The sequence below is a fragment of the Miniopterus schreibersii genome, assembly GCF_964146895.1.
Source record: "Miniopterus schreibersii genome assembly, chromosome: 6".
In the NCBI taxonomy this organism is placed as follows: Eukaryota; Metazoa; Chordata; class Mammalia; order Chiroptera; family Miniopteridae; genus Miniopterus; species Miniopterus schreibersii.
Window position 1 is genome coordinate 67,195,641 of NC_138107.1, and position 17,529 is coordinate 67,213,169.

Here is a 17,529-nt window from a genome sequence, read left to right on the forward strand (position 1 = left end):
TGTTTCTCTCCATCAATTTTACATTTCAGTCAAACCAAAAAAAACTCTAAAGAGTGCCACTAATGCTAAGTGATCCTAGTCAAGGCACCACAATTTCATAAGCCTCAGTTTTGATTTTGGAGGGAGGTTGAGGGTTGCTTTTTTAAAAATTAAGGGGTTTATTTTTTCATTATGATTTATTATGAACCTGTTGATATGCCTAGCCCTGGGCAATGTGTTTGGGATACAGAGTGGAATAAGACAAGTCCAAGCCCCCAGGACCTCAAAATAATCATTTTTACCTGCTTTTCTCCCTCTCTCTCAATTATCCTTCTGTTTTCATGTCCGATTCCCCTTTTCTCAGTTAATTACATTATTTTGTGCCTGGTCTCCCAAGTTAGAAACACCAAATCAACATTTACTACTCCTTCATTTGCCCGCTTAAAGTTGATCGTCAAATCCTATTTAGTCTCCTTTGCAAACAACTTTAAAATCCGTGCCCTCCATTTTCATCTCAGCGATGCTCTGCTTCAGCCAACGGCAATGTCCGGTACAGAGCATTGACTCTGTCAACTTTCAGTCTCTCCTTCATTGATTCCTCTCTCCACCATCAGATCTTAAAAACCAAATTAAACCATGTCACTAATTTGTCCTTCAATGGTATATAAAGCTAAATTCAAACCCCCACCCAGTTGCCCCTTATTTTTCAGAATTCAGCTCAAATTTCAGGTCTTCCAAGTCGGTGCTCCCAGGCTTCCTTCCTGCCAAGCTCTTGTACCTAATAGTCATCACACTGGCTTTACTTTGTGCGTGGTCTCTCTCCATCCTGGAACTCCTAGGTCTTCTCCACCTTTCCTAAAGCACCAAGCACCATCGACAAACTGTCTTAAGGAAAACAGAGAAAATGTATTGGGTGTGCTCTATGGTACCAGAACTTCCCGAAAGACAGCTTTAGGTTCGATATGAGATGTTTTAAGATGTTCGATATAAGGAGATGTTGTAAAATAATTATAGTGGCTGCCCCCACATGTCATAAGATTTGTTTTACTAGATGATTAAGTAGACTGTTCCAGGGAAGATGTTTGAACTAAATCCCTCTAAAGTTCCAAAGTTTATGACTCTATTAGCTGGAAGCTAATTAACTGCATGGACTTCAGTGTTCGAATCTGAAATTTAAGAGAAGGAAGCGCTCTAAGATCCTTTAAAATCCCACAGTCATATTCACTGTTCTCCCAGATCTTTATGTTTCTACATAAATGCACTTGTTCATAACATTCTCTTTCCCCCTTTCCATTTGTCTAAGTTATCCTTTAACTTCAAGTCTCTTAATTGTTCTTAACTGCCCTCCGTAGTCTCCAGATACCTCAACCATCAGTAATTGCCCCTGCCTATTAATTTCTGTTGCACAAAATTTCTAGTCTATGTGGCCTTTAGAATATAAACAAAGACTTTTTTATGGACTGTATTGTAGGCTTCTTGATCAGAGACCAGTTTTTTGTGTTTCAGTCCCTAGAAGGGTATGCGCAGTAATCACTGAATAAACACGGATTTGTAAAGATGGCAGTGATGTGTACAGTGTGGTGCCTGTATCGCCTGGCCTGCCTCACGTTCGCCTGGGGTTACTTCTTATAAATGCAGCTGGCATCACTAAAAATCACTCCAGCTCACTTCTCCACACAGTAACGTTTAGAGCACTGGCACAGGCCGTCAGGTTCCATATACCATTCTGGTGTCATTTCTGCAACATGCCTCACCACTTTCCGTCTAGGTAAGCAGGGGCTTGTCTTCAGTCCCCAGAGGACCTCTTGCCCGGAATGTTGTGTGAGACCACCACTGATACCCATTAAAAGCTGTGCCCGTGGTCCTTGAAAAGGAGCCCCTCCCTGTGGCTATTAGCAAGTCCCTGGCTCCCTGAGGTCCCCCAGATCTCCTTTGTCAGAAAGAAGCATCCCCATCTGCCCTCTCTCCTGCCTCCTTGCTTGGAGGTTTCTGAGAGAGTTATTACTGACTAAAGCTTCCAGCTACCTCCAGCGAGTGGAAATGGCTTAAGGGACTTCTTGGGTAAAACAAAATGTCTACGTCTACTGATTTGTATTAAGTGCCTGCAAGAGAGCTAGGCGCTTACGTAGGATCTCACTTAATTCCCTTCCCACCTCAGCATCTACAAGCAGACATCCCCACGTTACAGATGAGGAAGCCTAAGCTCAAAGAGGTAGGCAACTTTTGTCTAAATAAATAGTCAGACTGTGAGCTCCAGGACACAGACCATTGGTTTTATTCATCTTTGGGCGCTCACTAACAAGCACAGCACCTGGATGTTGCATAATTTGGTTTTTTTGTTTTGTTTTTCTTTTTATTCAAATTCATTAGACAGTTTAGGTAATGGGGGTAAAATTATGGATTTCACTATGGTAAAACAGTCTTTTTATTTTTATTTTTCAGAGTAACAATATTTGTTTAAATTTATATTTTTTATTTTATCTTTATTGTCGACAGTATTACAGCTGTCCCTCCCCCCCCATTGACACCCTCCACCTCGAACCTGCCCCACCCCCAGGCCTCCCCCATACTACTGTTCGTGTCCATGGGTTATGCACATAATTGTTTAAATGGAGAGCTGGATGGAGAGATAAATTTTGGTTGTCGGCTAGTAAATGTCAGGACTGTGTGAGTCCAGCGCCAGTTCTCCACCCCCAGGCCTGTGCTCCTCCGCAGCGTGCAGGCTGATTTCTGAATAAGGCAGCGATTCGGTGAGTGTGCCCGTAAGGACAAAGTGCATCACACTCGCAGAGGCGCGTGTCCGCACCTCCCATTCTCTCAGCAGTTTTGTGACTCAGTAGAAAAATCCACTTATTCTTCAGCTGCGGAGTTTAGATGTGACGCATAAAGCTGGGCTTATTTCATGGTATACCCACTGTGTGCACATCTTCCTGTGCCTGTTAAAATACCGCAAGCCCCTTGCCTGCTGTTTGCTTATGCTGAGACTGCAGCCATCAGATATTCTCCTTCAGCATGCTATGTGGCAAGAAGATCCAAGTTTATTCATAACATAACAAAGTGGAGTTTGTTTTTAGCACAAACTGAAGTTTGTTTCATTCAAGAATGTGAACTTAGTAGTTATGGAATCACACCCATGCAGATTCATTACCATTCAACTATCACATTTTCTGTTTATGTTGATTTCTAATTAATTCTCTCCTTAAAAAAAAAAAAAAAAAGAAGAAGGAGGAATGGCTCTCTCGGCCAGACCAGAGCACATAATGATTCCCACTGTTGGATGAACACTGTTGGATCTGTCTCCTGAAAAACGCTGTTATTACCACCCACTAACTCATCAACAGGTCCTGGCTCTCTACAGAATCTGGGTCTCCGTCACCCCTGTCCACACCCTCCTGTCCTCTATTCACCTCCGCTTGGGAACAGGCCACTTGGAGAAGGGGAAGCTTTCCCTCCCTTAGCAACAGCTGGGATGCTGATTCAGTACCTTATATTTTACCCCCGGAGCAGAGTGCATTAACTTTATGATAGAATTTCTACTTGTGGTTAGGAAAAAAAACACTATGTTTGGTTCTCCAAATGCTTTTTGTTGCAGTTTCAGCTGCAGAATCAACTCTATCTGGTAGGTCATAGGAAAACTAATAGGGTTTTCAATACTTTTGAAGAATCAACTTTGGAATTAGACCTTAGGTGATTAACTCACTTAATGGAAAAAAGAACATGACATTGAGATCCTAAAAGGACGGTTCTATCAGAAGTGAAACTACAGTGGTGTTGTTCTAAATTATTTAGACTGTGTCAATACAAGTCTCTAATGACAAGAATTCAGAAAAAATACCAAAAAAAAAGATTGTATGCAAGATTGCAAAGGGTTTTACTCTTTATTCTCTTTCTTCATTCTTATGACCTCTTTTATATATTTCATAACTTTCCTGTTTCTCCTCACCACCACCCCCACACACACTCTAGTGAAAGAGAGAATTTAAAACCCCAGAACAAATTAACATCACTGCTAGAAGGAGATGGGAGGAGCAAAGGAGAAATGAGATGTTCCCAAGAGCAAAGACCATGTAGATCAATGCAGCCTCTTCAAAGATTGTAATCTGAATGTACATTGCCAAGCTGTGGCTTGTTAGAACATTCTCCTCTAAAATAAAAATTAATAAGAGAACATGTTTTCACGGAATACAAGATGCTGGTTCCGTTCCATGACCCATAAATTTAACAAAAATTAAAATGAATAAATATATCAGACAAAATGTACCCTTGCCTTTCCTTCTGATACTTACTTAGCAACGCAGGGTCTAATGCACTTGCTCTAGAACCGTAGCTGTTTGCTTTGGCCCGTGAGGGTCAGTAGGATCTGGCTCTCGCCTTCTCTAACCTCATGTCATCTTTCTCTAGTGGTCATGGCTGACTTCGTCTCATTCTCCTGGTCTCAGATAAAGGGTAACCTTCTTAAGGGGCCTTCCCTGACCACAGTATTTAAAGTAGCTCCCCAGAGCTGCCATCTGCCTTACCCATCTGTTTATTTCCTTCACAACACTCCACAATATTTAATCAGTTATTTATTTACTTGTTTATTAACTGATTAATGTCATGAGGAAAGGAACCAGATGTCTTGTTCAGTTCTACGTTTTCTGCATCTGCGATAGTTTTGGACACATAGTGAGTTATCAGAAATTTTTGTCTCCACAATATATAAAAGATGCCCACTTTCGTCTATCTTTTATTTCTAGTCCTGATTTTATGGCCTGTGGGTACACAAAGCACAGCCATCAGCCACAAAGTTGGCATCTAGCTACCAAATAGTCATTCTATTTTAGATTTCAGGAATTCTATATCTGCCATCATTTGCTAGCCATTTTCTTAATATGTGGATCTGGCTTGATTTTAGTGGAAAGTCTAGCTAAGTGCTACCTAATGTTAGGTCTGTTTCATTGCTGTGGTTTTATTTAAAGTATTTATAGGATATAAATATTAGACTCCCTTCAGGAAATTATTATTCAGTAAGAAAAAGAGAAAGATTTTCCAAGTTCTAAAAGAAATAGTTTCCATTAAAAACAGTATGCTTCCCCACATAATAACGGTGGAGCCCTAACTGGGCTGTATTCAGAACTGGTGAACACATTCCTCTCTGAGACTGTTAGGAATTTTGTGAAACCATTTGTGTGGGCACAAACTTTCGAGTATTCAAGGTTGATTCACTGGGACAAAAGATGTGGCGGACTCTATTATTCTAACTGCTTCAGGTCAATTAATGTCTGTGCTCTTGACTTTGATAAAAGACCAAAGAGACTGTGTATGTATCATGTGTCTGAATACACAGATATATAGGGTATCCCAAAAAATGTATACACATTTTAACAGCTGATAACTCAATTTTGAAAATGAAATATATTTTAATGAACATTGCCTTTATAATTATTCAAAGTGTGTGTCTACATTTTGGGAGGACACCCTCTATATATAAACACGTATGTATGCATGCATATATATGTATATATAAGTAGCATAGGTGAATTTTATTTAATGATTAAAATATTGGTATATTAAAACATTTAAACCATCAGATGATACACAGTATTTCAAAAAATAGCAAAATTCAGATATGTTTGCATAAATAAACATGTGGCTGTTCCAAGAAATTAGCCACCCATAATAATGGGAGACTATGGTAGATCTCTGTTCATCCAGATATCATTGTCTGAGAATGTAAAGAAGTGTTGTATGAAAATAAGCAATTGTATTCATTCAAACAACTTTTGATATTATACTGTGGATACCTACACTCCCAAACTGCCCACATGGCTGTGGAGATCTAGCCACTGTCAGTTCTGCTTGGATGATTTAACTTATAAGCAAATAAGAAACTGGCTCTCAATGTTTCCTGGGGTTCATTCAACAGTATTTGAAAGAGACTGCCAAGTAATTCAAATTTTTAACTTTAGATTTTTCTTAAAGTATATATTGCCAAACATTCCATAGGAACCATGAAACATCTCTTTCTGTAACCATAACATTACGTTAAACTTAAAAACAATTCTATAACAGTCAAGGCCCAAAGTATGATAGAAATGTGCTGTCCTAACTCAGGCAAGAAAGAGTCTATATTTTCTCTAGGTGAATGTCTAACGGAAGTAAACAGAACCTAGAAAAACTTTCATTGTTTTATTTTGAAAGATTTATTTCATAATTAAGCATCTTCAAAGAGTATGTGATTTGAAACTTGATTTTTTATCAGATGTTCATAGACACAACCCATTTACAAGTACTTCTTTAGCTACTTTCTGTTAAATATTTACTGCTTTGACACCTTTATTCTTTAAAAATATATAAACAGCTTATTTTTAAAATTTATTCCCTTCCTTCATTCAATAATCAAAATTTCTTTATTATTGAGAACCTATTCGGTAAGCAGCTGCCCTATGTAGTTTATCAAGAAAACTATGAAGAAATTATAGAGACCAACCAGACTCCTGCCTTCAAAAAGTTTTCAGTCAACGTGAATGTCCTTGTAAAAGGAGAAGACATGGAGGAAAGGACAGATGTAAAAATAACTTTGATTATAGAATTTCATTGGTCTCTTCTCCCTACCCTGTCTGTTAAGACCAGTGGATAGAGAAGAGCAGGCGGTGAATGTTGGGAATGTAGTGAAGGCGAGAACGCTTTAGAGTGAATCTGCGTGCTTTGTTTTGTTTTATTTTTTGCCTAAAAATAACTTTTATCAAATTTGCTAATTTATTAATTTTTCATTATCTGAATTATAAAACCAACAAGCTAATTTCATTTATTTAGCACTTCTTGTAAACTTAGTTAAACCTGTTTTATAAGCCTAAAGTCTATTAAATTTTGTACTTCTGGAAATGCTCTAGCCACAAATAAATGACCATCAGAGGTCATTGGCAGCATGCAATAATGGATCTCTTCCACAGAGCAATTTGCAATACGTGTTAGTACATTTGCAGTTGGGCTTCAGAGGGGGATTAAAATAAAGCAAATCCTTGAGGCTTGCACTTCAACTGTTTCAGAAAAAGAACTTCGATTCCAATGCTGCAATTGGTTTGGTATATCATAAACATTGACAGTAACTACCTAAACATTGTGCATTTACCAAATGCTCTAATACCGTTTAAAACTCTATGTTCTGGATGTTTTATCAAAACAAGTTGAATTAACACTCATGACAATATCCTTTAGGAACTGTTGCATCAGTCATGCATCACAAGATTATGAAATAGAGAAATAGTAGGAAGTCTTATTTATCAGCTAAAAAACAACAACAAAAAACTGACGACATTTACCCAGAGTATCGAAAGTTCAGACACTGAAAATTTGTTTGTTATGCATTAATAAATACTCTTTTCATACTTAACCTTCATATGCAAGTTAAGAAAAATATTTTCTTCTTTCCCAATTTTGGGGAAAGACATACGAACTTTACCATGTATTTGACATATTTGTAATCAGAAGATCTCAATTTAAAGTTCCCAGGAATTCTGCCCATCTTCCCACTTATAATTACCCACATTACACATCTCAAGTTTACTTATATAGACAGATTGGTATGAGATATCAAAGATCTAGGTTCTAACTTTTGATTTAAACTCATCTGTCCTGTAGTTTGCAGCATTTCTTTGAGTTCTAGTTTGGGGTTTCAAAATAAATAATCGTCGTAGCTCCTCCCATTACTGACAGCAGTTACCACAGTTAATTTAGCTTTCTTTGAAAGCAAAAGTGTACCTAAATACAAAATATTATTTAAATTAGCTGATAATATATCTTTTTCTTTTACCGAATGTCCCTTGTTTGGGGCTCTGCTTCCTTCTTCCGAAATTCTCCAGCACCGCCGCTCCCCTTTCAGGATGTCTTCTCTAATTAAGTAGCTACCACCAGAGACTCACGTGTACATCTCTAGCAACCATCCCACTATAAAGCCCTTATCTATTGAGCATTGCTTTCTGGATCTTATAAAATCTACAAAATCAGTTATTCCATGTTTATATTTTTCGATCTTTTGTTCTATGTACCTTGCTCCAAACCTCCAACTGCAGGCCTTTACTCTCCCAGCCACCCCTCTCCTTTCTATTACTGGCTGGAACTCAAAACACACCCTCTCAAATCCTCTTTTTGGCTCAGGCCACATTCTGTTGGTCACCATATTTGACTTTACCTCCTAAATATCCTTAGAATATGCACCCCTTCCTCACCACATTACATTGCCCGTGATATATTTTAAGCTATCATCAATCTTTTACCTCGATCACTACCTTAGTCTCCTGGTTCCCATGCCTGCAACCTGTCAGGGAAAATCACCTTTCTAATACAAATGTGATCATATAGTTCACCAGATTGAAATCCCCATATGCACAGAACAATTTCCTTGGCCTACAAAAGGTTTCATAATCTAGATCTTCCCTGTGCTTCCAAACTCACTAATATTCCTCATGCTTCCATTACCACGGCTGAAGCATCAGTTGCGTTGAACTCATGCCAGTCTCCTTTGTGATGTGGTAATTGTGGTGTTCCCTCCTCCAGCCCCACCATGGCCACTTCCATACTGATAACTTCAGCTCATTTTCTAACATTAAGTACAAACATTGCATAGTCTATGAGACTTCCCCACCAACAGCACCTGCATTGATCAAATAAAATAATAGTACAAAAACATTGTTTGAAAAAATGATTCGGAAATACAAAATGGAGTTATTATTAGAATGGAACAAAGAAGAAGCATGACAAAGCGGAATTCTATTTTTTCTCTTAGAATCATAAGGTTTTTAAGGCTGAAAGTTTTGTTACAGTCAATCCAGACCAAAGCTTTCTGTGGTTTCCATATAAAAAGTCAAAACTCTTGCTTTAAGATGAAGTTTGAGGAATTTGTGTCTAGTTGTGTAATACTGACTATATAATTTGAGTGATTGTTATCCAGCTTTCAAGAAAGCAATCACTATACTACTCAACTGTAAAAAAAAATAAATTAGAATCTTAGAATATAAACTTCATAGTCTCAATTCTTCCCACTTCTCACAGCATGACATTTAAACCTTCCTGAAGAAATAAAGTTTGCCATCAAATTTGTACCTGCCCATATTCAAAATTCCCTGATTAAGAACAAACAAGAATTTCCTTTGCCAGTTAGGGCAATTATGTCTTTACTGTTTCATAAGGTATTTTGTTAAAAACTTCTGTCTACAAAGGAAATAGGTTTTTAAAAAGCAAGCAAAAGAGTGACTGTAGCACACAATGTGTGAGTTGTCTGTGCTGCAGTGTTTGTTTTTTGTTTGTTTGTTTTTGTTTTTAAATATGTTTTTATTGATTTCAGAGAGAGGAAGGGAGAGGGAGAGTTAGAAACATTAGCCCAGCCGGGCGTGGCTCAGCGGTTGAGCGTCGACCTAGGATCCAGGTGATCGGGGTTCGATTCCCGGTCAGGGCACATGCCCGGGTTGCAGGCTCGATCCCCAGTGGGGGGCGTGCAGGAGGCAGCCCATCAATGACTCTCTCATCATTCATGTTTCTATCTCTCTTTCCCTCTCCCTCCCTCTCTCCGAAATCAATAAAGATATATTTAAAAAAATAAAAAAGAAACATCAATGATGAGAATCATGCATCAGCTGCCTCCTGCACGCTCCCTACTGGAGATCTAGCTGGCAACCTGGCCATGTGCCCTGAGTGGGAATTGAACCATGAGCTCTTGGTTCATGGATCGACAATGCTCAACCACTAAGCTACACTGGCCAGGCATGTCCTGCAGTTTTAAAGAGGGAATTGGGCACCCTCATAATTTTGGTGCAAACCGTTACCAGTTGTGGGACCCATACGGCTCTCTCCTGGAGAAATTTCCAAACATCCAAAACTCTATTTTTTAAGTGAAATTTATTTTACTTTATATTGGTTTTTGAGGCTCTGAACATGTGAGTCATGTTTATTTTCATAACTGATGCCTTAAAAGTTATATCATAATTGACAAAAGTTTCAAGGTGCTCAAAAGTATATTGTGACTCCTTTGAGCAGCTGCATTTCAGAGATAGGGACAGATCAGCGTGGACCAATCCAATCCGTCTTCATTTAAGCTCAGTCACTTAGTGCCCTGGGCTCTGAATGATTTTCTTTCAAACTGAGATCCACTTTCCAGTAGAGTTTCTATGAAAAGGTTTCACAGGGGGTTGGTTGGTTGGTTGGTTGGTTGGTTGGTTGGTTGGTTGGTTTTGTTGTTGTTGTTGTTTTATCTACACCTCTTGTTTCTTAAACTGAGTCAGTCAGATTCAGAACACATGGAGCTCTCTTCACTTCTTTCCTTTTTAGGGTCTTTCCCGCTTAAAACATGTACACATTTTCTGTAAGTCTCCAATGCTGAGTTACTGGCATGAAAAATTACCCTGTTACTTGGAAAGCAGTCTTCACTTACAAGTCCCCCAGGTCCTATAATGTCTAAACCTCCTGTGCCACTTTATATGTCCACCCCACCCCACAGAGGAGCATGTACAGGAAAAGCAGACTCCCCTTCCCCCACACATTTCCTCAGTTTATTTACAAAACGTCTTGGAATGAGAATAAGCTGCTTGTGGCTCCTGTGGCTGATGCAGGGACGGTTTCCTCCAGGCACAGGATGCTGGTCCACTGAGTGACTTCTCTTTAGCTGACCCGTGCACCCTGTGGGAAGGCTGAGTGGGCTTACGGGTGCCCCTTCTAAGTGAGCCTGGTGGGGTTTGTTTTTGTGGTTAAGAACTTAGCAATAATCAAACATGACTGAGAAACAGCCTTAAGAATGGCAAGGTCCATCAGAGCCTATCCCTCCCACCACCAGCAAAACACATCGGAAATACACTGGGATGCCTTTATATACTCATGTATCAGCCTTTGCTTCTCAGAAGGGTCAGGATTTTTCCCTTCTGGACTCCTGAAAGGACAAGAAACTATTAATATTTTATTTATTTATTTATTTATTTATTTATTTATTTATTTATTTATTTATCAGACAAAACTTAATATATGCACATGGTTTCATAAATAATACAGCATCACACCATGTAGGACATTTACTCTGATACATTCAAATACGTTTGAAACACTTTAGGTTACAAAACAGAACATAGAAAAATAAACAGGAATATATTCAACACTTACAAAAAGTGATACGATAAAAATATAAAGTACTATTTCCTTTCAACACTTCAAAAGACATTTATATATGTGGGGGTTTTTTACAAGTAACATCACAAATGATCACATCTTTACATGCTTTCAAAGTATTATTTGTACTTAGTGCAAGGCTATTATCATTTTTCATACTTACATTTTTTTCTAGCTCTTTAATAATCCAACTTTAATCCTTTCAAGTAAATATTTTATTTAAATAGAGAACACATTAGGAGAAGAAATCAACCCAAACACTAACTACATGAGAGATTCATCTTAGTTAGCAATTTTTCCATCAGCTCACACACAGGTGTTGATAACCAGTTAGTCATAAGAAGGTTTAAAGTTGTGAAGATTTCATGTAGACATGACTCTTCCAAATGTTGGTTTATAGTTGTTCAGACTTGCTAATGAATTAATAGTCTTTGCACACAAATAGGTGACTCTTAGAAACCTTGGAATTCTCAGGAATATGTATAGAAGTCATCCTTCATGGGGACTGGTTAAGTCCTCACCAAATGAATATTTTGCTCGAATAAATGGAAGACAAGGGTACAAAAAATATAAGACCTCTCCCCAATGGATAAAATGTTGAACATAAGTTATTATAAATACTCACATATGATCCACATGGAAATACTCGTAAACTAAACATCATATTTTCACCATTCTATCAGTTTGCACTGATAAATGTTAAACTCAAGTGAGAAGAAATATTTCAGGAAAGCATTGGGAGGTGGGGTGTCGAATAGCTACCCAGTTTCAGAATCAATTGGCATTGGATCAAAGAGTTAAATTGTGTACTCACACCATAGTTGAAAAAAGATACCCTAGAACACGGTGTCCGTACTCAAGTTAAGCCCCAGTCTATGTTGTCATCCTTGCTTGAAGAAATTAGAGACACGCTTATCACCTGCCACATAAATGAAAAGCAAAGCTAGTGTGTATTGATTTCAATGAATTAGCACAAAATTACCATCTCCAACCACTATTTATGATCTATAAATAGTTTGAGGCAATATCTCCTTACATTTCAAACGCTCAAATTTTAAGGACTTTTAAATCAGAAACAATGGATGTGTAAATTGAGGGAAATATTAGATCACAAAAAATAGAGGGGAAAAATCCCAACTCATTAACCCATTACCACCAAATTGAAAACTAATGAAAGAAAATGTATATCCTACCCAGAAAATGTCATGAACTTCTATACTTACAATTTAACCTTTGTTTTTGTCTTTCTACATTTGTCCTCCAGTGCATCCTAACGTCAGTCAAGGCTGCCAAGGAGGCTGTGCGACGTGTTCAGATTACAATGGATGTTTGTCATGTAAGCCCAGACTATTTTTTGTTCTGGAAAGAATTGGCATGAAGCAGATTGGAGTGTGTCTCTCTTCATGTCCAAGTGGATATTATGGAACTCGATATCCAGATATAAATAAGTGTACAAGTAAGTGCCTACACAAAATTATGTTTTTATCTCATCCGTGGGGACTTTCCAGATTTGAAATGGCCTCTAGAATATTTGTGACATTCAATGTTAAGTAAATAACAATATTTACCCCATTAATTAGGCTAAATGCTACTTGGACTTCACTCTCAGGGCAGGAAAATTTTGACCACTTATAAAAATATTCAAGTTTTGTGTTTTTTGGTGTGTTTTTTCCATTCCTGGGTATAACCCATTGAACCTATAGAAAAACAGTGCAAGCATCAATGCCGTCTGAGTTCCCATTTGTCACAAAATCTAAGTATTTAATGACTTAAAGAATCAATTCAGCTATTTTCACTTCAAGAAGGATTTCAGTATAGACAGTAAAACACATCAGTTGGAAGTAAATGTTGAAAATATCATCTCACCTCTCATCTGCACCCTAAAAACCTACTCTCCACACTTTAGACTGAGTAAACTTTTAAAATGTAAATTCGGAAATATGACTCCTCTATCCTACACCACATGTATCCTGCCTACCTCTCCAACCTCATCTCCTATGACTACCCCTCAAACACTTTGCACTAGCATCAAGGGCCTTCTTACAGGATCTTCCCACCTCAAAGCCTTTGCCATTACTGTTCTACACTCAGTCCTGGAAGTTTGAAAGCAATTTTGTACACACCTTTGCTTGGCTGGCTTTCTCTTTATATCCAAGATTCTGCTCCTATGTCACCTTCTCATAGAGGCATTTTATGACCATCATATCCAAATAATTAACCCCTTCCTTGTATCAGTAATTTTTCATATCTTTTTCCTATTTTTTGTTGTTAATTTTTTCCAGGGCATTTATTACTCTGGAATCAGACTGCCTGTTTTTAAAAACAAATCTGCTCTGTGGTCCTAAGCTAGTTACATAACCTTGTTGTGTCTCAGTTTTCTTATCTGTAAAATGGGCATCATAATAGGGGCCAGCTCACTGGGTTATTGTAAGGTTTAAATGACTTAATACTACAAAATTCTTCTTGCAGTGTCTGACTTACAGTATCACCATATAAGAGCCAACTTTTTTTTTTTTTAATTGCGTCTCCTTTCCTTGAATGTAAGCTTTGTGAAGTCTGGGTGGGCCTTGTTTCTTTTTTGGGCACTCATGTCAATCAATACCTGGAACAGTGATTGGCACATAATAAGCAATCAAGTGTTCATTGAATGAATTAATAGACCTCAAGAACAGCAGAAAGGCAGTATCCTAGTATACTTCATTAAAGTTCTGATGAAACATTTTCACTATTACTTAATATAAAAAGATATTTGGTCTTATAAACATTCTTGACAGTAGACTTATTGCCAAAAAAATTATAAGGCAATCAGTACAACGCTCTAAAATCAGTGACTAACGTGCGTCAACTAAATGACTGTAAGAGAATCCTTAGTTTAGTTTGGCATAATAATTTTGAACCCTAAATGTTTGTTTGACATGAAAGTCGCATGGGTCTATGTTGTAAGTATGCAGAACTGGACCAACAATAGTTAAGTCAAGATAATGAAAAAGTATTTCTCTTTTTTCCTCTTTCAGAATGCAAAGCTGACTGTGATACTTGTTTCAACAAAAATTTCTGCACAAAGTGTAAAAGTGGATTTTACTTACACCTTGGAAAGTGCCTTGACAATTGCCCAGAAGGGTTGGAAGCCAACAACCATACCATGGAGTGCGTCAGTATTGGTGAGTAGGAGCCCTAAGATTTAGAAAGAAGGGAAACCCCTCAGATGATAATTCAATCTCTGTGGGCGTCCTATTTCACAAGAACCTAAGGGACTGTCTCTCAGAGGCTCCCTCCATCCTTCCATCTTAATGGTGTTCCCATAGCTTTACCAGCATGGATTATGGTACAATTTAACACCCTGTGGGAGCTCAGTTATTTCTTAGGGACTGTTACTAATTGTTTCAACTATTCTTACCATTATAGATTTATTCTGTACCTTTTTTTTAATTGATTTCAGAGAGAGGAAGGGAGAGAGAGTCATTGATCGGCTGCCTCCTGCAGGCCCCCTTCTGGGGATCAAGCCTGCAACCCGAGCATGTGCCCTGACCCAGAATCGAATCGCGATCTCCTGGATCACAGGTCAGTGCTCAACCACTGAGCCACACCGGCTGGGATATTCTGTATAATTCTTTAATGAAGTCTTACTTACAGTAATTCATTTATATATATATTTGGTCTTCAACTAACTTTCTACCTTAGGGCAAAAATTTCACAAAACACCTAGGTCTAATCTCATTCAGTGACAAAAGTTACTTTCCAAGGGGAGGAAAACATGCTCAGTGGGTAGATCAAATACCTAGAGAACTGGAGCTGATATAGTTAAAATTCTTCCTTTTTCCTTTCACACTGCTTTGCTGAAATGTCCAGCTATGCAGGTATTCAGGAACAAGGAGAGATTTTTGGACTTACTCAAACTGACAGAGGAGACAGTCCCAGGGTCTGATTAATTACAGGCTGAGTTTCCTGAGGGGAGGTCCCTCAGACAACTTGTTTGTCTAAATAACAGATCACTGTCAGGCTATATTTTCCTTCTTTTAAATGCTGTGGAGCTACTACAGCTACAAGTTTGATGAACACTTGGGGAGCAGATCCTCAACCAAATGGGAAAACAGCATACTAAATCTCAAAATCCCCTGGGCAAGAGCTGCAGGAACCTTTGATGCTGCCGTTGATGTTGGCATCTGCACACAAATGTCCTCTTGATTCAGTACAAGATAGTCTCCAGGACTCCCCTGGGGTCCCCACAGACAGATCCATTAGAATCTGAAGTGCTGGAGTAATAACGCTAAAGTGGTGGTTTAACCATTTCAGGTCCACACGGGACATTTATTTCTGTGACATTTATAAATGCAACATGGGGCATTTATCTATTTGTAACTGAGGGTTGATGATTGGAGGTAGTAAGTTCCAAACTGTGGAAAAAAACAGGAAACAATTCTGTGGAATATTCAAGGGCAAAACTCAGGATGAGTAGCAAAGTGTTTGTGGTATTTCTCTACCCAGGAAAAGGGACATGTGTTTAGATTTTCTTAGTTTCTGAAAGTGTAGCATTTAGTCCTTGAACGGCTATTTATTTTAAATATATCAATGCTTTCTTAGCAGAGAGAGCACTTTTGACACCTGGAACTATTGGATTAGCCTTTAAAGCTTATTGACAATTTATACTAACATTAAGACAAAGACTATTTCTTAACACAATAAAATTAAAGAAATTATAGATATATATATTATATATTTTATTGATTTCAGAGAGAGGAAGGGAGAGGGAGAGAGAGAGATAGAAACATCAATGATGAGTCATCTATCGGCCGCCTCTCGCACGCCCCCCACTGGGGATCAAACCTGCAACCCGGGCATGTGCCCTGACCAGGGATCGAACCGAAATCTCCTGGATCCTAGGTCAATGTTCAACCGCTGAGCAACACCTGACCAGGCAGAAATTATATATTTAAGAGTAGGGGTTAGCGACCTAAAAGACATTTAGTGAATCTGGCTGGTCGAACAGGCATAAGTGACCTGGGACACACTAGCTGTGCAAATCAGCAACTTTGGTTCAGGGCTGGCTCTTGTTGCTTCTTCCACATGGGCTGTCTCCCATCACATGGTGTCTAGCCTACAAGCACTACGCAGGCCATGCCCATGGGCTTGCCCCAGAATTTCGTGAAAAATGACCTGTTTGAATATCACAAAGCACCATTAAAGTTTATTCCTTTAACAAATATGAAAACCAGGACTCAGAGCACTGAAATGATGATCTCAAGGACTCAAGTGAGTTATTGTCAGTGCTATAATTAGCACCTTGACTCTAGCTCTCTAGTTTTCACCCAACAGGTTAAAGAATGAGTGTCTCTCTACCTTTGCTAAAAACTTACACTGTATGACTTGTCTCTTACCCAGATTTTCAATTGACAGGAAAGGTAATAAACAGAGAAAACACCACTCTGATACAGAGTTGGGGTGAAAGATTTACAAACATATCCATTGCCATGGTTTGCAGGTCACATTAAGCACAAATGTCCACTGAACCCAATTTTCTAGAGGAGAGTATTTCTTCTACATTGTTCTCCAGATACTTGCTCCCTCTCTGAACTGTCATTCCACTCTGTCATCCTTACTGCTTCTCTTGGAAAGCTGGCCTTGTTCAAGTGGTCAAAGGGGAAAGATATTCAGCTCCAAAGAGTGAGTAGCAAGGAACATGCCCTTGCTGTGTTCTCTGTGGAACCGTGTAGTTAGGCCCCAAGAATGAGAGCAAACAAGTCATGATGTTACAGTGCTGTCATAAGCACGGGGGGGACATAAGTTCAACTGTCCTCCCAGTTGAGGAATCCCCCTTACAGCGTTCCAGACTGATGACGATCGACCGCAGCATGACCGCTTCCTGGAACAGGGAGCTAATTACTTTTTTTGAGACACTTGCTACATTAGTGAATAGTTAATTTCCACTGTTAAGATTGTTCTTAATACAGAAGATAGAATAAACACAGAAGTGGAGTAGTCCTGTTTTTTCTTCATTACCTTTCAACCAAATAGCGCACTAGTTCTACATTGTTAATTTAATGACTTAAATATAACTTCTTGCTCTTTTTATTGTCTTTACATGTTTTCCAGAATTTCCATTTTTCTCAGAAAGATTTTTGACACTAATACTATAGATTCGTTCTAAAATATTTCTCTAAGAAAACCTTCTTCCCTCAAGGTTTTTAAATATACCATCTTATTAGAGCTTTTTACTATCTGAACCCATTAGTTTTGAATATTTTCTCTCCTTTCTCAACAGAATTATCTAATATCATTATTAGAATTTCAATGTTAGAACCATTTGTCATCTAAGGACTCACAGCTAGTAATTTTTTTAATGTTTTCCTGAAGTCTAGGTATTCATTTGCCTAGACCACCTTTACTATTGTTAAAAAGCACCAAAGTTCTGTTCACTTCCAC

The 17,529-nt window shown here is 38.4% G+C and overlaps 1 protein-coding gene across 1 annotated transcript in view; it reads left to right on the forward strand.

The window, feature by feature from the left end:
* RSPO3 (R-spondin 3) overlaps positions 1–17,529 on the forward strand; it is a 75,515-nt gene that overhangs the window by 18,800 nt on the left and 39,186 nt on the right. Inside the window, exons 2-3 of the mRNA XM_081139596.1 lie at positions 12,374–12,565; positions 14,124–14,270. Coding sequence (XP_080995722.1) covers positions 12,374–12,565; positions 14,124–14,270 — 339 coding nt within the window. The remainder of the gene's footprint in view (positions 1–12,373; positions 12,566–14,123; positions 14,271–17,529) is intronic.